The sequence below is a fragment of the Macaca fascicularis genome, chromosome 16 (assembly GCF_037993035.2).
Source record: "Macaca fascicularis isolate 582-1 chromosome 16, T2T-MFA8v1.1".
Lineage (NCBI taxonomy): Eukaryota > Metazoa > Chordata > Mammalia > Primates > Cercopithecidae > Macaca > Macaca fascicularis.
In genome coordinates, this window is record NC_088390.1 from 38546888 (window position 1) to 38570046 (window position 23159).

Below are 23159 nucleotides of genomic sequence, written 5' to 3' on the forward strand. Positions count from 1 at the left end.
GCTGGTTATTACAGGTGTGAGCTACTGCACCTGGCCAAAATATTAATTTTTTAAAAAATAGCTTAAAAGTGGCTTTTACACTTGCTGCTTTATTATTCCTTTGATAGTCTCACATAGGGTTAGGTAGGCAGGCCCTAAGGAGAGCAAAAAGCCCTAGTTTAGATTCACTGAAGCATTTTTTAACCAAGTCACATTTGTCTGATCCTTTATTAAAGTAGCTGTTATTTCACTGCCCTTCCAAAAGGAAATACAAAAATGATACTGATGAAAATGTGCTATTTTTTTTTTCGCTAAATTGACTGTCATCTGTCTCTCTTGCTCCAATTTTGAACTTTTGCTGCTAATGAACTTTTTTTTTTCCATGTATAAGAGGCAAGAAGACCTCTTTTCTAAATGGTCCATATTTATTAGTACTCTGGTCAGAGAAATCCAAAGTCTACCATATGGGAGGTTTTCTGGATGCTTTATCATACTGGGCCAGGTTTGTGTGGGAGATAGGCCTACAGCTGGACCAGCAAAGGTGCCGAGAGAGGAACCCTGTCCTCCTACCTGGTACTTTGTGAGTGAGAGATACTGATACAGACAGTGGAAAGAATAGCTGGATATCTCATTCTTATCAGGAAGATTGTACAGTTCTATGATTTGGGATATGTCATAGGCATCAGAGTACAAAGCAGGAACTGAGGCCACAAGCCTCTCCCATTGAGTATCTTGCATTTAGAAGTCACTTGTGGGACTCTCAGTGAAAGTAGAGTTCCATGCCCAGTTGAAAGAGTCTAAGGGCTGAGGTGGAAGGGAGCTGTAGAAATCTGAAACCACAGGAGAAAAAGCATAAGGATTGGGGGATGTTCTGGGGGAGGTGGGCACATTCTTCTTGGATGGAAGGTATCTGGTTTGGTTGCTTTGCTGATTGCTGCTGCTGCTTCAGTTTGAATCACCGGTTCCTAAACCAAACCGGGGAGTGGGGGAAGAGAGGAGATTGTGGTCTGTTCTTGGAGAAGGCATTCCAGGCTTCTCCTGAGTGAAAACAACCAGGTTATCATCTTCATGTCCTCTCCAATTCACCATGACACTGTGTTCTTTACTTTTGACTCTGGTAGGTTGAGTTTCAAAGCTAGTTTCTCCTGAAAATTTCTATCTAGGAACATGGTCTGGCTAAACAGAGCTTCCTAAGCTCTTCATACTGTTGGCGGGTGAATTAAATATGTTCTTGATGCTTTCTCCATATTGCTGTAGTCCCACCTTCTTGGAGGCTAAGGTGGGAGGATCACTTGAACCTGGGAGGTTGAGGCTGCAGTGAGCCAAGACTGCACCACTGCACTCCAGCTTAGATGACAGAGTGAAACTGGGACTATCTGGATCCTGTGGTGGTATCACCTTCATGTTGGAATCATTCCTGTTGATGAAAGGGTCTGTCTGGGGATTCTCTGGGGCCATTCTGTTCATCATGGTTTCTGAAATCTGTCATGAATCCCCTTAGACGAACCATTTTCAGTCCTGCGTGGTGTGTCTCTCTCTCAATCAACTTTTTTAAAAAAGGAAATCACGGCCTGGCGCAGTGCCTCGTGCCTGTAATCCCAGCACTTTGGGAGGCCGAGGCGGGCAGATCACAAGGTCAGGAGTTCAAGACCAGCCTGGCCAACACAGTGAAACCCCGTACCTACTAAAAATACAAAAAATTAGCCGGGCATGGTGGTGGGTGGCTGTAATCCCAGCTACATGGGAGGCTGAGGCAGGAGAATTGCTTGAACCCGGGAGGTGGAGGTTGCAGTGAGCCGAGATCACGCCGTTGCACTCCAGCCTGTGCGACAGTGCAAGACTCTGACTCAAAAAAAAAAAAAAAAAAAAAGGAAATCACTCTTGGATTTTAATGTGGAAGAGATTCATGTTCTTTGATTTTTAAAAGGTCTTTTATTGTACAATTACTTCACAAACTAGATGGTATTTTTTATAATGTACTAAGTGCTGAATTACCTCAAATTCTTTTCTAGATGAGGCAGGATGTGAATAAATTTCTTAAAATCACACTTTAAAAGATAGTGACTGATATAAATAAACAGAATTGCCCCCACTCTTTGTTACTACTGTGTTGTGTGTCTGTATGTTCAAGCGTGAGTAAAGCTACTTGATTGTTGTCGCCTTTACGACTGCCAGAGTGTTTTCTTTCCTGTCTCTGAGGCCTGCCCTGCTGGAATAGACCTGGTGGCAGGTTTGTACTTTGGCAAGAGCCTGCTGCTACACAGGCAGCCAGAACTGCCCTTCAGACTAATGAGCAGAGCTGTGAAGAAATCTGAATTTCCTCATAATGTTTGTTGTCTGTTCTGAAAATATCACTGCAGATATAGGGAGTCCATGGGAAAAGCAGAAGGGGACTGCGACTGGGAAAAAGGTTGTTCTAATGAGTTTTAAGAAGAGATGAGGGTCTTTTCTCTCTTGGACCTTCAGGCCCCCACTTGGGTTTCTAGCAAGCAAATTTTTCATTTATTTTCTCTTATAAAGCCTTTTAAAATAAATTTCCACTCCTGCTCTGAAAAAAAAAAAAAGAAGAGAGTTGAGGAAGAATGGATGAGTTTTAAGGGCCATGGTGAGGGAGGGAACTTCAAAGGGAACAAAACATATCTTGAAAGCCTGGGCTGGGCATGGTGGCTCATGCCTGTAATCCCAGCACTTTGGGAGACCGAGGTGGGCGGATCACGAGGTCAGGAGATGGAGACCATCCTGGCTAAGAAGGTGAAACCCCGACTCTACTAAAAATACAAAAAAAATAAAATAAATAAATTAACCGGGTGTGGTGGCGGGCGCCTGTGGTCCCAGCTACTCGGGAGGCTGAGGCGGGAGAATGGCGTGAACCCGGGAGGCAGAGCGTGCAGTGAACCGAGATTGCGCCAGTGCACTCCAGCCTGCGTGACAGAGCGAGACTCTGTCTCAAAAAAAAAAAAAAGCCTGAATTTTGCTAAGAAATCCTGTGTGATTGGGATTAAGGAACAAGTGCTTTCTTGGAAACCAGTAGACTTTCAGTGTTTGGGGATCGGCTTAATTTTGATCACATTATTTATCTTTTTTTTTTTTTTTCTTTTTGAGACAGGGCCTCACCCTGTTGTCCAGGCTGGAGTGCAGTGGCATGATCATGGCTCACTGTAGCTTCGACTTCCTGGGCTCAGGTGATTCTCCTATCTCAACCTTCCAAATACCTGAATATAGGCATGCATTGCCATGCCTGGCTAAGTTTTAAATTTTTTGTAGAGATGGAGTTTCACCATGTTGTCCAGGCTGGTCTAGAACTCCTGGGCTCAAGTGATGTGCCTGCCTCAGCCTCCCAGCATGCTGGGATTACAGGTGAGAGCCACCTCACTTGGCCTGTTTAACGTTTTTTGAACTGTGGACTAAAAGGTAGATTTTTTTTTCTTTCTAAAACTGGTGAGGGCCTTAGAGTGCTAGAACATGAGCAAAATTTTAAAAAGATAATTCTGAAAAGGGGATTATGAGAAGAATCAGGGTCTTAAGCATATTAAGGTAGGCACATTTCTTAAGGACCTAGAGTGGGACTGAATTATTGAATGTCAGCTTCATTTTTGCCATCCTTAATATAGTAGATGAAAGATGAGAATATAGAAATATTTAAAATATCCAGGTAGCTGGGCTCTGTGGCTCATGCCTATAATGCCAGCACTTTGGGAGGCCAATGCAGGAGGATAACTTGAGGCCAGAAGTTTGAGACCAGTCTGGGAAACGTAATGAGAACCTATCTGTACAAACAATTTTTAAAATTAGCTGGGTATGGTGGCATGCACCTGTAGTCTCAGCTACTTGGGAAGCTGAGGCGAGAGGATCACTTGAACCCAGGAGTTCAAAGCTGCAGTGAGCTATGATCATGCAACTGTACTCTTGCCTGCACAACATAGTGAGACTTTGTCTCTTAAAAAAAAAAAAAAAGAAAACAGGCCAGGCACAATGGCTCATGCCTGTAACCCCAGCACTTGAGAGGCCAAGGCAAGAGACTCACTTGAGCTCAGGGGTTTGAGGCCAGCCTGGGCAACATAGGGAGACCCCATCTCTACAAGAAATTAAAAAAAAAAAATTGGCTGGGTGCAGTGGCTCATGCTTGTAAACCTGGTACTTTGGGAGGCTGAGGTGGGTGGATCAGTTGAGGTCAGGAGTTCGAGGCCAGCCTGGCCAACATGGAGAAACCCTGTCTTTACTAAAAATACAAAAAAATTAGCCGGGCATGGTGGCACATGCCTGTAATCCCAGCTACTCGGGAGGCTGAGGTAGGATAATTGCTTGAACCTGGGAGCGGAGGTTGCAGTAAGCCGAGATTGTGCCATGCACTGCAGCCTGGACAACAGAACAAGATCCTGTCTCAAAAAAGAAAAGAAAAAGAAAAACAGAAGTATGGTAAGTCAGGGACTATCTTTCTGTGTTGCTAGCATTAAATACATTTTCTTTCTTTCTTTTCTTTTTTTTTTTTTTTTAGTTTTGGTTGCCAGGGAGGATCCTAACACATTAAAAAAATTTTTTTTGAGACAAGGTCTCACTCTGTTGCCCCAGCTGGAGTGCAGTGACTCAATCATGGCTCACTGCAGCTTCGACTTCCCAGGCTCCAGGGATCCTCCCACCTTAGCCTCCCAAATACCTGAGACTATGGGTGTGCACCACCATGCCTGGCTAATGTTTTATTTTCTGTAGACATAGGGTCTCACTTTGTTGTTCAGGCTAATCTTGAACTCTTGGGCTCAAGTGATTCTCCCACCTCAGCCGCCCAAACTGCTGGGATTAGAGACATGAGCCACTGCATCTGGTCTAAGTGTGTTTTTAACTTATATTTTCAACTTGTGATGGGTTTATGGGGAAGAAATCCCATCATAAGTGAAGGAGCATCTGTGTTTTGCTTCCATCGTGCATAATCATCTGGAATCAGGATGAACTACTATGAATGTTGACAGCAATATTACCTTGAGCTAGCTGACGGTTTGGGGTTGCTGGAACCTTAAGCAAGGGCAGGATGAATGTAGTTATTTAAGGAAAAAGGGTTATGAAGTGTTGCACGTAAGTTGGCAAGACCTGAAAATTCCGGGACCCAACATTGGCTTGGTGAGTTTTACTTTGTTCTTGTAGCTAGACGAATGTTTCTGCCAAATCACTTTCCCACACACAGTTAAAACAGATACAGTTTGCAGATCTCTCTGCCATTTCTAGGGTACTATATCTTACCTAGTGTTGTGTGAATGTGTGTTTTGAGACAGGGTCTCACTGTGTCACCCAGCCTGGACCAGCCTGGTGTGCAGTGGTGTGATCATGGCTCACTGCAGCCTCAACCTCCTGGGCTCAGGTGATCCTCCTACCTCAGCCTCCCAAGTAGCTGCGACTACAAGCACACGCCACCACGCCTGGCTAATTTTTAAAATTATTTTTGGTAGAGACGGGGTCTCGCTGTGTTGCCCAGGCTGGTTTTGAACTCCTGGGCTCAAGTGCTCCCCTCACCTCAGCCTCCCAAAGTGCTGGGATTATGGGCATGAGCTGCCATGCCTAGCCCTTAATGTTAATGTGCACTTTTTCTCATGTTACAGACCAGTTTTCTAGGTGTGCTCCATGGAAGTTTAAGCATATGCTGTAAGCATGTAGATAACATCTAGTCCACCTATCCCCACCTTTTCTTTTGTTAACTGATTTAACTGGTGAGAAAAATTGAGGCCCAGAGAGCTGTAACTCAGGATCATACTGTAATGGCAAAAACCGGTTCCTGAATCCAGATTTTCTGACCCAGGCCAGTGCTCATTTTAACATCTTTAATTCAAACTGATTATCATCATGACATTTACCATTTGTGTACTTAATGTGTGCCAGGTCTTGTGCTAAGCATTATATAGCTCTCATCTTGATTAATCCTCTTAACAATTCTACGAGGCCAGTCAGTACTTTATAGATGAATAAACAGGCTTGATGACTTGCTTGAGGAAGCACAGCAAGTAAGTGCTGGAACTAAGATTTCAGCCCAATTCTGTCTAGTTCCAAAGCCTGTGTTCTTTTTTCTTCTTTTCTTTTTTGATTAAATATTTATGTAAAAGGTAATAAAGAATAATATGACAAATACCCAACACCCAGTTTAAGAAATAAAGTATTACCAACCATTTGAAGCTCCCTTCCCATTACATTGTCCTCTCTTTCCCTCCGAAGTAATCATCCACTTCCCTGAGTTTCAAATTTGTTCTCCTAACCACCAAGCTATACAGCTGCATTTATTAAGTGCCATGGGAGCTGGAGCTACTGTTAATCAACAGTAAACAAGAAAGACATGTTTTCTGCCCTTGAGGAGTTTCCTATGGGTGATAATGAAATATTTGTTTCTTAATCTTTCTGGAGATCTTCAGTAGCTGGCAGGAAATGTCACATTTTCATCAAGGAGGTTTAAGAAGTCCTTCAGGGGATCACTGGTGATATGTTGGGAGGTTGCCTAGATATTACACACATGAATCAGAGTTAAGAATACATGTGTTGGCTGGGCTCAGTGGCTCATGCCTGTAGGGGACGCAATGCAATTTCGGCTCACTGCAACCTCTGCCTCCCGGTTTCAAACGATTCTCCTGCGTCAGCCTCCCTAGTAGCTGGGACTACAAGCGCATGCCACCACGCCCAGCTAATTCTTGTATTTTTAGTAGAGATGGGGTTTCACCTTGTTGGCCAGGATGGTCTCTATCTCTTGACCTCATGATCTGTCCACCTTGGCCTCCCAAAGTGCTGGGATTACAGGCGTGAGTATTTTAGCTGTAAGTTCTTTTGATAAATACAGAGCTCACATACCCTCTGAGTTCCAACACCAATTTTCCTATACCAACTGAGTGTCATACAATTCAATTCAATTCTAATGATGGCAGTGGCAGCCATCCGGAGTGGCCGTTGGCTGCAGCAGGGAGGCGCAGGCAGTGGCAGCAGGAGCAGCTGCTGGAGCAGCAGTGGTGGCGGTGGGACCCCTGTGCTCTGCATCCCTGAGGCAACTGAGTGCACCATTACCACCTCTCATGGCTGGGCAGGACCTGCTTCCAGGCCCAGAGCCTCCACTGTGGCCTCAACCTGTCCCCCGACTGTGTCTCAGGAGCCCATGAGCACTCTGCTGAAGGTGCAGCTGGGACTCGTGGGGCCAGCCTCAAGATCATCGGGTTCATTTGTGCGGCGTTGGCCGGGGCTGCCACACCACCTGTACCTCATCTGCTGCTGTTGCAGGGGAAATGTGGAGAGGAGAGGTGCAGTCCTCAGAGCCCACCCCTGGGAGCCCCCTGGAGCCTGATACCCTGAGAGCCACCATGATGGGGCCGGGCCGAGTCACCCACTGGCAGGGGAGCAGTCTGGTCAGGCACGGAGGGGTGGGCAGAGAGGGGCCCCGAGGTGGACCTGGGTCCTGAGCGGTGCCGCGCTCCGTGGAGCTGGCAGGAGCTGGAAGCAGGCAGGAGCCCCACCTCCCAGTCGCAGCTGCAGCTGCCCAGCCGTGGCTGTGGACCCAGGCATCTCTGCAGTCTCAGGGGCCTGGGAAGCCTGTGGACTTGGAGGTGTCTGCTCCTGCTGCCTGGCCTCTCCTTGCTCCTGCCACCCGTTCTGATCTCAGAGTGAGGTTGGGGCCAAGCCTAGGTGCTGTTGCAGCCTGGCCGGGTGTGCACGTGCTTGGGGCAGTGGTGACATGCCAGACCCCTGCCACTTTGGCCCGCTCCAGACTTTGGGCACTGGCGAGCATGGGAGGGAGGCTGAGGGCAGCTTGGCGCAGGCCTGCAGGTACCCCCTGGCACTGTCTTGGCGCCTTGAATGCCAGCAGGAGGCAGACAGGCTCCTGGGCAGAAGGGGGCAGGTCCGCACCTTCAGGCTGGGGACGGCCTGAAGCCCAGGGGCTGGGCTGCTGATCCCGCAGACTAGTGTGGGAACCTGTGGCGCGGGTCCTCCCATGGCTTCCCATGGACCAATCGGCACACTCTTCCTCCCCTGTGAGGCCCATAAAAAGCCCCCCCGGACTCTGCCAGACCAAAAGAGAGACGACAGGATGACCTGCCTACAGAGAGGAACTACCCTCTCTGCTGAGAGCTGAACATTCTTCGGGACAACATGCTAAGCAGAGAGGAGCTATCCTCTCTGCTGAGAACTGAACACTTGTTGGGACACCCTGGCTACAGAGAGGAGGTACTCGCTGTAGGTTTCCTCTGAGCTGTTCTGTTGCTTGGTAAAGCTCCTGTTTGTCTTGCTCACCCTCCACTTGTCTGTTACCTCATTATTCCCAGATGCAGGACAAGAACTCAGGACCTGCCGAATGGTGGGGCTAAAAAAGCTGTAACACAAACAGGGCTGAAATATGCCCCTTGCTTGCTACCTTGAGAGCGTAGAGAAGGAGAGAAGAGCTGCAGCCCTTTAGGGAGCCCGGATCTGGGAGCTCCCTTAGCCAGGGCTGTGACTCCCTCTTTGGGGCCCTGTGGTTCCTGGAGTTGCCAAGCTTCTGGGCACCACTGTGTTCTCCATTGCAGCTGTGGAAGCTGCTTGTGATGCGCCTGGTCCACCTGCAGCCTTGCAGGGAGATGGTACCCAAGCTGGCACCTGGAGCTGCCCACCCCACAGCAGCAGCCGGCATGCCTGGCTGTGCACAGTGTTCAGACCCCTTGCTTGTTCACACACCCCTCACCACTTTGTGCCTGGCTCACCTTTGGCAGGCATGGGATCCAGGCTGGTTGTGTGAGTTGAGCACAGCCTGCAAGGCTGAGTGGGTGGAACGAGCCCAGTGGGCCAGAGCAAAACTTGAGCAAAGGCACCACTGGCCACAGAAGTTTCCAGTTGGTGAAATGACACCCCAAGGATCCTGTAACACTGACACCACCCAGAGTTAGCTTCAGATCCACTATAGTCGCCCAGTGGGTTCTTCTGCCTGCTACACAGACAGACCAATTCACTGAGACCACAGTATTGTAGTAAAGAAATAACTTAATTAACACAAGGCTGGCCATGCAGGAGAACTAGATGTATCACTCAAATTAGTCTCCCAGAAGGCTCAGAGGTTTGGGTTTTTCAAGGATAGTTTGGTGGGCAGGGGGCTAGAGAATGGAGGGTGTTTTGATTGGTTGAGGATTAAATCATAGGGATGCAGAAAACGTTCCTCATGTGCTCAGTCAGCCACTGATTAGGGGCCACAGGATCGATTGAGTCACAAGTTGTGGGTCCTGGTAGAGTCAGTCCTTCACCAGAAATGCAAAAAAAATCTCAGAATGCCAGTTGTAGGCTCCGCTATAGTGATGTTATTCACAGGAGTCACTGGGGAAGTTACAAATCTCCTGACCTCCGGAACAATGGTTGGTATTGTTTACACCTATATCTTAGCAGAATTCAGGTCCCTCACATAATCCTAACCTTGTGGCCTTTCATTAGTTTTACAAAGGTGGTTTAGTTTTAGGAAGTGCTGTTATCATTCTTGCTTTAAGATTAAACAGTAAACTTAAATTCCTCTCAAGGTTATCTTGGCTTATTCCCAGGAATGACCAAGGACAGCTTGGAGGTTAGAAGCAAGATGGAGGCCGGGCGCGGTGGCTCACGCCTGTAATCCCAGCACTTTGGGAGGCCAAGGCGGTCAGATCACGAGGTCAGGAGATCTAGCCCATCCTGGCTAACACGGTGAAACCCCGTCTCTACTAAAAATACAAAAAATTAGCCGGGCGTGTGGTGGGCGCCTGTAATCCCAGCTGCTCGGGAGGCTGAGGCAGGAGAATGGCCTGAACCCGGGAGGCGGAGCTTGCAGTGAGCGGAGATCTGGCCACTGCACTCCAGCCTGGGCGACAGAGCGAGACTCCATCTCAAAAAAAGAAAAAAAAAAAAAGAGGCAAGATGGAGTCAACTATGTCAGATTTCTCTTACTGCCATTCATAATTTTACAAAGGCAGTTTCACCACCAGTTAAAGAGCAAAGTTCCCAACAACATTGCCCTTACTTCAGCAGTGTGCACTGTGGCCTGACCAACTACAAATTCAGGGCTTCCTACTGCCCCCTCAGACTAGAGCGCGTCACAAAACTCGGGAAAGTGCTATATTCACGATTATACAAATGAACAACCAGATTGAAGAGGTATGTGGGGAAAGGTCTGGAAGGGTCCTGAGCTCAGGAGCTTCTTTCCCTGTATGGTCAGTGTGCACCACCTTCCTGGTACATTGACCTGTTCACTAACCAGGAAGCTCTCCTGATCTTTGATGTTCAGAGTTTTTATATGGGTTTTCAGTAGGTAGACGCGATTAAGTCATTGGCCACGTGCTTGACTCCAGGTCTTTCCCCATTGGAGGTTTTGGGATGGGACTGAGAGTTCTGACCCTCTAATCATGTAGTTGGTTTTTCTGGTGAAAACCCTGGTAGCATGCTCTGTTGCCTCCTTCTCCCCATATGAGTCACCTCGTTAGGATGAACTCAAGTATGGTTGAAAGGGACTCATTATTCATAATAAAAGACACTCCTATCATTCAGGAAATTCCAAAGGATTCTGATGCTCTGTGCCAGGAGCTGGGGACAAAGACCAGATGTATTCTATATCACACCCTCCTTTATATTATTTGAAATGTTAACATTTTATTTTTTACTAAAAACAAATTGAACAAAGTAATTTTAGCATATGTTTATATTTTAACTGCTTCAGCAGTTACCTGTTTTTCCCAGTTCTCCGGTTGCTGTTAAGAAAATATTTGAATGGTAGTTCCAGAATCTCCAGGAGGTGGGACTAATTTCCTTAGTGATGATGCTGAAAATACAGCAGTACTGCTGTGCTTGGGCCAGGTGAAGTCAAATCAGATGATTCAGTCTGGTTGATGTGCTAGAGGCCCTTTTCCCATTCATGTAAAATTGGAAAATTTTGTTCACTATCCAAGTGTTTCCAAATATTTGGTTATTGTGTCAATGTAGACTCATATATATTAAGTATATATCTTGGGTATAAATTTAAGTTATAATTTAATAGAAATGTGGCACAGAAGTAGTTCAAAGGAGGAAGTGGAGGAAATAAGAGCTATAGGTAGAATTTGAACCATCCTTGAAAGGTAATTATTAATAACATTTGGAAAAGTAGAGGGGAGAGCGGGAATGATGTTTAGATGAGGGAAACTGTGAGGTGGGCAGGATTTATCGTGGCTTGTTTGGACTTATACAATGCAGAATGGCCTTATTTGAGCAAATTGAGTGGGGGATAGTGGGAAATGAGATTAGATAGGTGAGCTAGGGATAGATTTTGATATTCAAAGGCCAGTAGAATGATTTCATTTTGATGTGGTAGATAATTGAGAGTCAAAGAAAGTGTTTGGTCAGGTGAGTTAGAAAATGAAAAGAGCATGTAAGAAAAATGGACCAGCATTTGTATTGTTGGTAGATTAATGAGGAGAGAGACTGGAGAAAGGGATAGGAAATTTGGGACTGGGAGATTTTTCAGTAAAAGTACCATAATTAGGGAAATAGGGGAACAGCGAGGGAAGGAATGAATATTAAAAATGTCAAAGGAAAATTTGACAGATCTTGACTGCTAAATACAGAGGAATGATGAATCGGAGATGGTACATTTAAAAAATTTTTCTTTTTTTTTTTTTTTTTTTTTTTTTTTTTGAGACGGAGTCTCGCTCTGTCGCCCAGGCTGGAGTGCAGTGGCGCGATCTCGGCTCACTGCAAGCTCCGCCTCCCGGGTTCACGCCATTCTCCTGCCTCAGCCTCCCGAGTAGCTGGGACTACAGGCGCCCACAACCGCACCCGGCTAATTTTTTGTATTTTTAATAGAGACGGGGTTTCACCGTGGTCTCGATCTCCTGACCTTGTGATCCGCCCGCCTCGGCCTCCCAAAGTGCTGGGATTACAGGCGTGAGCCACCGCGCCCGGCAAAAATTTTTCTTTTTATCCAGATATGTGAAAAGAATGTTAGCCAAGGCTGGGCGTAGTGGCTCACGCCTGGTAATCCCAGCACTTTGGGAGGCCGAGGTGGGCAGATCACAAGGTCAAGAGTTCGAGACCAGCCTGGCCAATATGGTAAAATCCTGTCTCTACTAAAAATACAAAAAGTAGCCGGCGTGGTGGTGTGCACCTGTAATCCCAGCTACTTGGGAGGCTGAGGCAGGAGAATCACTTGAACCTGGGAGGCAGAGGTTGCAATAAGCTGAGATCGTGCCACTGCACTCCAGTCTAGGCGACAGAGCAAGACTCCATCTTAAAGAAAAATAAAGTGGAAAAAAAAAAAAAAGAATGTTAACTATATTGGTGATAACTATCTAAGTCTGTTACAATGTAATGTAAAAGTAGAGAGGACCACCTAGTGGCCATGATCAGTGGTATCCCCAGGATCAAGAATAGTGCCTGGCTTATAGAATTGCTGAAGAAGTATTTATCAAAAGATGAAAGAATGCATTTAACCTGTCAACTTTGGGGTAAATTTTAGTTGTCATCTTTAACATCCCAATTTTTTTTTTTTTTTTTTACGGAGTCTCGCTTTGTTGCCAGGCTGGAGTGCAGTGGTGTGATCTTGGCTCACTGCAGCCTCCACCTCCCAGGTTCAAGCGATTCTCCTGCCTCAGCCTCCCAAGCAGCTGGGACTACAGGCATGTGCCACCATGCCCAGCTAATTTGTTTTTTTTTGTTTTTTTTTTTTTTGAGACGGAGTCTCGCTCTGTCGCCCAGGCTGGAGTGCAGTGGCCAGATCTCCGCTCACTGCAAGCTCCACCTCCCGGGTTTGCGCCATTCTCCTGCCTCAGCCTCCCGAGCAGCTGGGACTACAGGCGCCCGCCACCTCGCCCGGCTTATTTTTTTGTATTTTTAGTAGAGACGGGGTTTCACCGTGTTAGCCAGGATGGTCTCAATCTCCTGACCTCGTGATCCGCCCGTCTCGGCCTCCCAAAGTGCTGGGATTACAGGCTTGAGCCACCGCGCCCGGCCAATTTGTATTTTTAATAGAGATGGGGTTTCACCATGTTGACCAGGATGGTCTTGATCTCTTGACCTCATGATCTGTCTGCCTTGGCCTCCCAAAGTGCTGGGATTATGGGCTTGAGCCACTGTGCCCAGCCTAACATCCCAATTTTTAATACCAAAAATGGACTTTAAAAATAATACTTATTGAGGCCGGGCGTGGTGGCTCACACCTGTAGTCCCAGCACTTTGGGAGGCTGAGGCAGGTAGATGGCTTGAGCCCAGGAATTCAAGACCAGCCTGGGCAACATAGTGAAACCCTGTCTCTACTAAAAATACAGAAAATTAGCCAGGTATAGTAGTGCACACCTGTAGTCCTAGCTACCCAGGAGGCTGAGGTGGGAGGATCATTTGAGCCTGGAAGGTCAAAACTACAGTGAGCTGTGATGATACAACTGCACTTCAACCTGGGTGACAGAGTGAGACCCTGTCTCAAAAATAAATAAGCTGGACGTGGTGGCTCACACCTGTAATCCCAGCACTTAGGGAGGCCGAGTCGGGTAGATCACTTCAGGCCAGGAGTTCAAGACCAGCCTGGCCAACATGGTGAAACTCCCTCTCTACTAACAACAACAACAACAACAAAAACAAAAACAACAATACAAAAATTAGCCAGGCATGGTGGCACACACCTGTAATCCTAGCTACTTGGGAGGCTGAGGCACAAGAATGGCTTGAACCTGGGAGGTGGAAGTTGCAGTGAACCAAGATTGTGCCGCTACACTCCAGCCTGAGTGATCGAGAGAGACCCTGTCTCAAAAAAAAAAAAAAAAAAAAAAGTTACTGATCTTTTCTAGTTACAAAAATTTTGTGTTTGTTTTTCAAGATAACCACTGTTAGTATAATATATTCATCCAGGGTTTTTTCTATGCACAAACATATTTATCTTTAAAATGGGATCATATTGCACATGTTGACTTATACCTGCATAAGTGTCATTTTTAGAAGTGAAATGGAACTTCGGCCTCCAAATAATGACAAACCATAAAATAATAGGATAATACAGGAGTCTGTTACTCTGTACTCATATATAAATAAATAAACAGGCATACTTCAGAGATACTGTGAGTTTGGTTCTACACTGCCACAGTAAAGTGGCTTACAAATTTTTTTGGTTTCCCAGTGCATATAAAAGTTATGTTGACAGGCTGGGTGCAGTGGTGCATGCCTGTAATCCCAGCACTTTGGGATGCCAAGATGGGCGGATCTCCTGAGACCAGGAGTTCAAGACCTGCATGGCCAACAAGGTGAAACCCCATCTCTACTAAAAATACAAAAAACTTTAGCCAGACGTAGTGGCACATGCTTGGAATCCCAACCACTCAAGTGGCTGAGGCATGAAAATTCCTTGAATCTGGGTGGCAGAGGTTGCAGTGAGCCAAGACTGTGCCACTGCACTCCAGCTTGGGTGACAGAGCGAGACTCTATCTTAAAAAAAAAAAAAAAGTTATATTCATACTATGAGTAGTCTGTTAAGTATGTAATGTAATGTCTAAAAAATGTACATACCTTAATTAAAAAATACTTGATTGTCAAAAAATGCTAATGATTATCTGAGCCTTCAATGAGTTGTAACCTTTTTGCTGGTGGAGAGTCTTGCCTCAGGGTTGATGGCTGCTGACTGTTTAGGGTGGTGATTGCTGAAGGCTGGGGTGACTGTGGCAATTTCTTAAAATAAGACAACTATGATGTTTGCTGCATCGATTGACTCTTCCTTTCACTAAAGGTTTCTCTGTAGCATGTGATGCCATTTAATAGCATTTTACCCACAGTGGAACTTCTTTCAGAATTGGAGTCAGTCCCCTCAAACCCTACTGCTGCTTTATCAACTAAGTTTGTAATATTCCAAGTCGTTTGTTGTCATTTCAGTATTGCTCACAGCATCTTCACCACTAGATTCTGTCTCAAGAAACCACATTCTTTGCTCATCCATAATAAACTCTTAATCTGTTCAAGTTTTATTATGAGATTGCAGTAGTTTAGTCACATTTTTAGACTTCACTTCTAATTCTAGCTCTTTTCTTGCTATTTCCACCATATCTGCAATTCCTTCATTGAGGTCTTGAATCCCTCAAAGTCATGTGAGGGTTGGAACCAACTTCTTCCAAACTCCTGATAATGTTACTTTGATCTCCTCCCATGAATCATGAATGTTCTTAATGGCATCTAGAATAGTGAATTATTTCCAGAAGGTTTTTAGTTTACTTTGCCCACATCCATCAGAGGAATCACTGTCTATGGTAGCTATATATAGGCTTACAAAATGTAAATAGTAAGCCTAAATAATAAGTCTTGAAAGTTATAATTACTCCTTGAACCATGGACGGCAGACCGGATGTCTGGTTAGCAGGCACAAAAATAATCTCGTACGTCTCCATCAGTGCTCTTGGGTGAACAGGTGTATTGTCAGTGAGCAGTAATATTTTGAAAGGAGTCTTTTTTTTGAGGAGTTGGTCTCAGTAGTAGGCTTAAAATATTCAGTAAACCATTCTGTAAACAGATGTATTGTCATCCAGGCTTTGTTATTCCATTTATAGAGTGCAGGCAGAATAGATTGAGCATAATTTTTTTTTTTTTTTGAGTTGAAGTCTCGCTGTGTTGCTCAGGCTGGAGTGCAGTGGTGCAATCTCGGCTCACTGCAAACTCCGCCTCATGGGTTCATGCCATTCTCCTGCCTCAGCCTCCTGAGTAGCTGGGACTACAGGCGCCTGCCACAACGCCTGGTTAATTTTTGTATTTTTGGTGGAGCCTCCTGAGTAACTGAGATTACAGGTGCGAGCCACCATGCCCGGCCAGATTGAGCATAATTTTTAAGGGCTCTAGGATTTTCAGAATGGCAAATGACCACTGGCTTCAATTTAAAGGCAACCTGCATTAGCCCCTAACAAGAGTCAGCCTATCCGTTTAAGCTTTGAAACCAGGCATTGATGTCTGCTCTCTAGCTATTGATGGCATCTTCTTCTGATATAAGGCTGTTTCATCTACACTGAAAATCTTGGTTGGGTCCTATAATACCAGCAACTTGGGAGACCAAGACAGGAGGATTGCTTGAGGCCAGGAGTTTAAGATCATCTTGGGCAACATGGTGAGACCCTGTCCCCACAAAGAATAAAAAAATTCACTGGATGTGGCGGCGTGGCCTGTAGTACTAGCTATTCAGGAGGCTAAGGCAGGAGGATTGCTTGAGCCCAAGAGTTCGAGGCTACAGTGAGCTATGATCATCCCACTATGCTCCAACCTAGGTGACAGAGACCCCTATCTCAAAGGAAAACAAAGGAAAAGTGCACACACACACACTCTCTCTCACATACACACGCATATATTTTTTCCTTCAGACAGAGTTTCACCCTGTCACCCCAGCTGGAGTACAATGGTAGGATCATGGAGCACTGTCTTCTCCAACTCCTGTGCTCAAACAGTCCTCCCGCCTCAGCCTCCCAAATAGCTGGGACTACAAGTGTGTGCCACCACACCTGGCTAATTTTTTAAAAACTGTTTTGTAGAGACAGGGTCTCACTATGTTACCTAGGCTGGTCTGGAACTCCTGGCCTCAAAGAGTCCTCCCACTTCAGCCTCACAAAGTGCTGGGATTACAGGCATGAGCCGCTGCACCAGACATATACACACACACACACACACACAAATATATATAATATTTATATATAAAAATATATTTATTTATATATATTATATATATAAGCCTCATAAATTATTCTGATACATGGCTTTAGGGGTCACCATTCCCTTTTGATGTTAAGTATGGCACAATAAAGAGAAAGCATTGACTTGACCATCAGGAGATGGGTTATTCTCTTAAATCTGCAACTAATCTTTTAGTGAGACTTGGAGAAAATGACTGTCCTGGATCCCAGGTTCTTTATCTGAAAATTTTCTGGGGAGCTGAATAAACTGACATTGCTAACTAGATTCTAGCGGTTCTATGATGATGGATTCATGGACATCATCAGAACTCTGTGAAATGTGACCTGTGGTCAGCCATTTGAAAAAGGCCCAAACCTTACACAAGTCAATTGAAAAGGCCTGTAGAAATCAGAGCTAGAAGACACCTGTTAAATCATCTAATCTATCCCTCTATCAGCGGTACTCAGTTGTTCATAGCATTCTCTAAGCTGTTTTCACTGTCCTTCCTGTGTTCTAGACATTCACTATTTTCCCAGAGACTTGGCTTGTGTTCATCCTTCCTTTTAATCGTTTAAGAAGGGAATGGGACTTTTCTTAACTCAAAAAATTTCATTTCTTTTATATTTAGACTTTAATTTTGGAAACTATAATTTGTTGATAATGGCAGAGATTAGTAAGCATGTGGACTGTTTTCCTCTAGATTCACAAAAGGATTTAGTTGATGAGTTGAATGTCTAACAGTAGTAATTATATGATCAGAAAGTGACAGGAATAGAAGTCAAATTTCATAATAAAAGTTAAGATTTTAAAGTTTGTGTATTAAAAAATTGCTAGAATAGAAAATGTAATAGGAGACTTTCTTTGCTTTTACCTTGTTACTAACCCTTTAAATATGATGCTCTATGGAAGAAAGAATGTAGAGATGCATAGAAATGGGCACTCTGATATTCTGTTTACGAGGATGTAAATTGGTTTTTTCGTTTTTGGAGATAGTTTAACAATGTCAGTTAAAAATAAAAAAGATCTTGTGCACTAACTTGAGTTCTACTTCTAGGAATTTATTCTGTGGAAATACTAATTGTTGCATTGTTTATAAAAGTGAAAACTTAGGGCTAGGTGCAGTGACTCACACCTGTAATCCCAGCACTTTGGGAGGCTTAGGTTGGTGGATTGCTTGAGTCCAGGAGTTTGAGACCAGCCTGGGCAACATAACGAAACCCTGTCTCTATTAAAAATACAAAAAAATTATCTGATTGTAGTGGCATCTGCCTGTAGTCCCAGCTACTCGGGAGGCTGAGCTGGGAGAATCACCTGAGCCTGGGGAGGTCGAGGCTGCAGTGAGCGAAAAAAATCATACCACTGCACTCCAGCTTGGGCAATCAGAGTGGGACCCTGAATCAAAAAAAAAAAAAAAAAAAAAGTTAAAACTTGGAAACCATTCCAATGTTCCTTGTTAAGAGTTTATCTTAATAAATTATAATACATCATACAGTGGATTCTAATACAACTATCAAAAATAATGCAGGATGGCTGGGCGCGGTAGCTCACGCCTGTAATCCCAGCACTTTGGGAGGCCGAGGCAGGCAGATCACCTGAGGTCAGGAGTTTGAGACCAGCCTGGCCAACATGGGGAAACCCTGTCTCTACTAAAAATACAAAAATTAGCTGGACATGGTGACATATGCCTATAATCCCAGCTACTTGGGAGGCTAAGGCACGAAAATCGCTTGAATGAACCCATGCAGTGGAGATTGCAGTGAGCTAAGATTGCGCCACTGCACTCTAGCCTAGGCAACACAGTGAGACTCCATCTCAAAAAAAAAAAAAAAATTTTTAAGAAATATAAATATAAAATGGGTTTATTATTGCTTTTAAAAATTGTTTAAAATATATATAACTTATTAACTGTAAGTATACAATTCAGCAACATTAAATTTATTCATAATGTTGTGTAACCATCACCACTATCTGTACTTAAAACTTTTTTTTATTATCCTCAACAAAAACTATGTACCCATTAACCAGTAACTTTTGTCTTCTCTTCTCCTAGGAGTTTTTATGTACTGACATGAAATACTGCCCAAATGCATAATTAAGTGATAAAGGAAAATTGCAAAGTAGTGTGATAACTATGATTCCATTGTGGTAAAATATTGCAAGTTAATATAAGTATAGGAAAAATCTGGGAGAATATTAAAATGTTAGTAGAGGATGTTAGGAGGGATTTGTGCTTTTACAGAATATATTTTGGCAAGTTTTTAAAAACAATGAGTATGTGTGACTTTTCTAAACATAAAGATATACTTTTAAGTATTATACTAAAACTTGATAATTTGGATGCCTTAGATTTTAGCTAATGAGTAACAAACTTCCTTATGTGGTTGCCGAATTGAGCTTATGTAGAACCTAAACACTTTATTAAAGTAACGATTTTTCTTTTCACAGCTAGAGTGGGGAAGACATCACTGATTATGTCTCTGGTCAGTGAAGAATTTCCAGAAGAGGTAAACATTTTGATTTCCATATTTAAATTTTTAAAAAAATTATCAAAATCCAATTAAAATGAACTGAACTCTGTCTCTTTTGGCCTGTGTTATGTGCTTTCTTTTGGACAGTTGAGACTTTTTTTCTTCCTTGTTTAGAGACAGGGTCTCACTCTATTGCCCAGGCTGGAGTGCAGTGGTGCCATCATAGCCCACTGCAACCTCCAACTCTTGGACTCAAGCAATCCTCCTGTCTCAGCTTCCCAGAGTGCTGGGATGTACCACTGTGCCCTGCCAGTTGGGACTTTTTAAAAAGCTACTATTTGTTTATCAGTTATGTCTATGAAGTACAGTATAGAATAAATAACCAACCTATATCTAAGTTCACCTAAGTCTTTTGCATTTTCTTCCTTTGACTTTGTCTAGGACCTTTGTACTCTCTGTGCCTCAGTTGTCTCATCTATAAAATGGAAGCTGAAAGGGATATAGATATAATATAAGCTCTATAACCCTTTCTTAAAAATAAAATGTTGCTTATAAACCCAAAATATAAAAAAGATAATGAGCATTCCATGAGTTGAAGTTAAGGGGAAAGGTGTGAATCCCTTCTTGCCTTCTGCCTGACACTCCCTGGTCTGTGAGGTGTTTTTGTCGGAACCACTAGAATTATGATACATATATTTGAAAACCCTTAATATGATCTACCTGCTTCATTTCACAAATGATGAAACGACCTCATTCTACCTTTGCCTACCTCAAAGGATTGTTATGGGTCTCAAATGAGATGAATTTAATAGCAGGGAAGTGCCACCAAAGGTAGTAAGGCGGTTTTATTATTACTGGCAATAAATTTACATTTTGGAAGTTCTAGAGTGAGGAGCTATTGGCTAAACTTTACATAAAGTTAGCATATAATTAGAGGGAATGAAATTTGTACAATGGGATGAAAATAATTTCAAATTACCCTCTTTCTTGCATAGCAGGTATCATTAGTGTCACAGTTTACATTTATCCTTCTTTTACTCTAGTTTAGATAGGAATATCTGTATAATTTCATTGTTCAAATAAGAATTTGATGTATCATGTGGTAGTGTTTTCAACATTTACAGCTGCCAAAAGACTATTTATTATTATTTTTTGCCTTTTTTCTCTTAGACAAGGTGGTTAAATAAGTAATTACTTAATTTAAGAAATGAAGTATATTTTCGTGTATTATTTGTAGAATCAGTAACATTAATTTATAATTACTCTGGATATAACATCTAAAAGTTTTCTGTGAGAGTTTTAGTTTAGAATTGTTTTAGCATAGTCCTCTTGATTGTGGATAAGGGTTTTGTGTTTTTGGTTTTTTTAAATTTATCTTTTCACTTTTTTAGCGATTATAAGTAATCTAGAAGGGTTTTTAATTAATTAAAAAAAAAATTCAGTCCTTGTGAAAGATGGAATCATTAAACATAAGGCTTGGCTGGATGTGGTGGCTCATGCCAGTAATCCCAGCACTTTGGGGGGCTGAGGTGGGCGGATCACTTGAGGTCAGGAGTTCAAGACCAGCCTGGCCAACATGGTGAAACCCCGTCTCTAGTAAAATACAAAATTAGCCAGGCATGGTGGTGCATGCCTATAATCCCAGCTACTTGGAAGGCTGAGGCAGGAGAATAGCTTGAACCCAGAGGCAGAGGTTGCAGTGAGCTGAGATCGTCCCATTGCACTCCAGCCTAGGCAACAAGAGCGAAACCCTGTCTCAAAAAATAAATAAAAAACAAACAAACATAAGGTTTATGTAGCCAGTCAATTATTTTCTAGAGGAAATGAATGTTGATAACCTGTTGGTTTATTTGCAGATTGTTTTGGATTAAAATACCTCCTCATTTGCAGAGTATCTTCAGCCTTCAACAAAATAGAATGAAAACAACATATTTAAAATATGTAACACTGAAACACCAAATTAATTCAATAATTATTTGAGTCCGTGTCAGATCTGAAGTATCCTGAATGTGTTGTGTCTATGTAGTTAGAAATATGCATTAAAAATGTTTTTATCATACAGTTTTAATATATATTTGCATCTGTGGTAAAGCACAAAAATAAACACTTGCATGTACAACAAATGGGTATTGGTGAGAGGGACTAATACAAGTTGAGCATCCCTTATCTGAAATGCTTGGGACCAGAAGTGTTTCAGATTTCAGATTTGTTCAGATTTTGGAATATGAGCATTATACTTACCAGTTGAGCATTTCCCTAATCTGAAAATCAGAAATACTCCAATGAGCATTTGCTTTGAGTACCATGTTAGTGCTAAAAAGTTTCAAATTTTGGAACATTTCAGATTTCAAATTTTGGGCTTAGAGATACTCAGCCTGTGATCCCAGTACTTTGGGAGGCCGAGGCGGGTGGATCACAAGGTCAGGAGTTCAAGACCAGCCTGGCCAAGATGGTGAAACCCCATCTCTACTAAAAATACAATAATTAGCTGGGCGCAGTGGCAGGTGCCTGTAATCCCAGCTACTCGGGAGGCTGAGGCAGGAGAATCACTTGAACCCAGGCAGCAGAGGTTGCAGTGAGCTGAGATTGCACCACTGCATTCCAGCCTGGGCCATAGAGTGAGACTCGGTTAAAAAAAAAAAAAGAGGCCGGGCGCGGTGGCTCAAGCCTGTAATCCCAGCACTTTGGGAGGCCGAGACCGGTGGATCACGAGGTCAGGAGATCGAGACCATCCTGGCTAACACGGTGAAACCCCGTCTCTACTAAAAAATACAAAAAACTAGCCGGACGAGGTGGCGGGCGCCTGTAGTCCCAGCTACTCGGGAGGCTGAGGCAGGAGAATGGTGTGAACCCAGGAGGCGGAGCTTGCAGTGAGCTGAGATCCGACCACTGCACTCCAGCCTGGGCAACAAAGCGAGACTCCGTCTCAAAAAAAAACGAAAGAAAGAAAGAAAGAAAAGAAATACTCAATCTGTGTAGATAAATTTATATCATCTCTTACAAGTTTGAGTGATAATATTGAAAGGTTGGTTTTTTTCTTTTTTCTTTCTATATTTGTTTGTAAATGAAGGTTCCTCCCAGGGCAGAAGAGATCACCATTCCAGCTGATGTCACCCCAGAGAGAGTTCCAACACACATTGTAGATTACTCAGGTAATGAATATCCTCTTGTAGGTGAAGGTGTAGGTTAATTTAATAGACTTGAAAAAAGATACTTACTGAGCTTCTACAAATGTTGCCAGAGGTGGTCTTTTCTCTGTAGCAGTAAATGATCCTTTACGATTCTTACCTCATTTATGTCTCTCTGTCAGCCTCTACCCCATATCCCACTGGGTGCCTCCATCTGACAGTTCTTTGTCCCCAGATTACTAAGTTGGGTTCCATAATACCTCTGGCTGTTGAACACTTGAAATGTGACTGTTCTAAATTAAAATGTGTTGTTAAGTGTAAAATATAACTGGATTTTGAAGACTTAGTATGAAAAAAGGATGTAAAATATTTCATTAATTTTTCTGTTGAGTACATGTTGAAATTTAAATATTTTTGATATTTTGGGTTAAATTTAATTTAATTTTAATTTTATTTAAAATTATTTATTTTAAATTTAATTTAAATTTAATTAAATTTAATTTTACCTTTTTTTACTTACCTTTTTAAAGGTTGCTACTAAAAAATTGAAAACTATGTATGTGACTTGCGTTGTCTGTATGTTGGACAGCACTGTACTGGAAGCTGAGGGAGGTGAATGCCTTCTGCTACAATCAATCTCATAACTAGATTTATTTACAGAATTATTCTTCAATATGTATAGCCATATAATTAGATTCACTTCAGTATTAGAATTGAAGCCTTAACCCATTGATTACTTAACATGGAAAGATATTAAAAATATGGCCTGTTATTTAGCATAGTATAAAATACCATTGAATTCATGTATGGTATTAGTTTATATGTCAGAAGTAACAGGCATTTTTAGGGGAAGATATATGTAACCTAAGGTGGTCTAAATCAATATGTCAGTAATTGCTTTGCTCTTTAATTATTTGCTTTCTATCCTAGCTGTATCATTCATATCCCCACATCCGTGGAGTTACAGGCACACCTACCCATT

At 43.1% G+C, this 23159-nt stretch overlaps 1 protein-coding gene and 1 pseudogene across 26 annotated transcripts in view; one reads left to right on the plus strand and one right to left on the minus strand.

Annotated features, from left to right (window-relative positions):
- The window catches only part of RHOT1 (ras homolog family member T1), a 107823-nt gene that overhangs the window by 13236 nt on the left and 71428 nt on the right, over positions 1–23159 (plus strand). For 13 of the 26 annotated variants that reach the window (XR_006693083.2, XR_010581773.1, XR_006693084.2 and 10 more), the window contains exons 2-3: positions 19027–19085; positions 22120–22201. Coding sequence is in view for 20 of the 26 variants with exons in the window: in XM_045375163.2 (XP_045231098.2) it covers positions 19027–19085; positions 22120–22201 (141 nt within the window). In the remaining 6 variants the exon portion in view is untranslated. Of the gene's footprint in view, positions 1–11882; positions 12007–19026; positions 19086–22119; positions 22202–23159 lie in introns of all 26 variants that reach the window. The other 13 variants (XR_012425504.1, XR_012425503.1, XM_074018969.1 and 10 more) reach the window with 2 other exon arrangements.
- On the minus strand, positions 76–934 carry LOC135967897 (arginine-fifty homeobox-like; annotated as a pseudogene).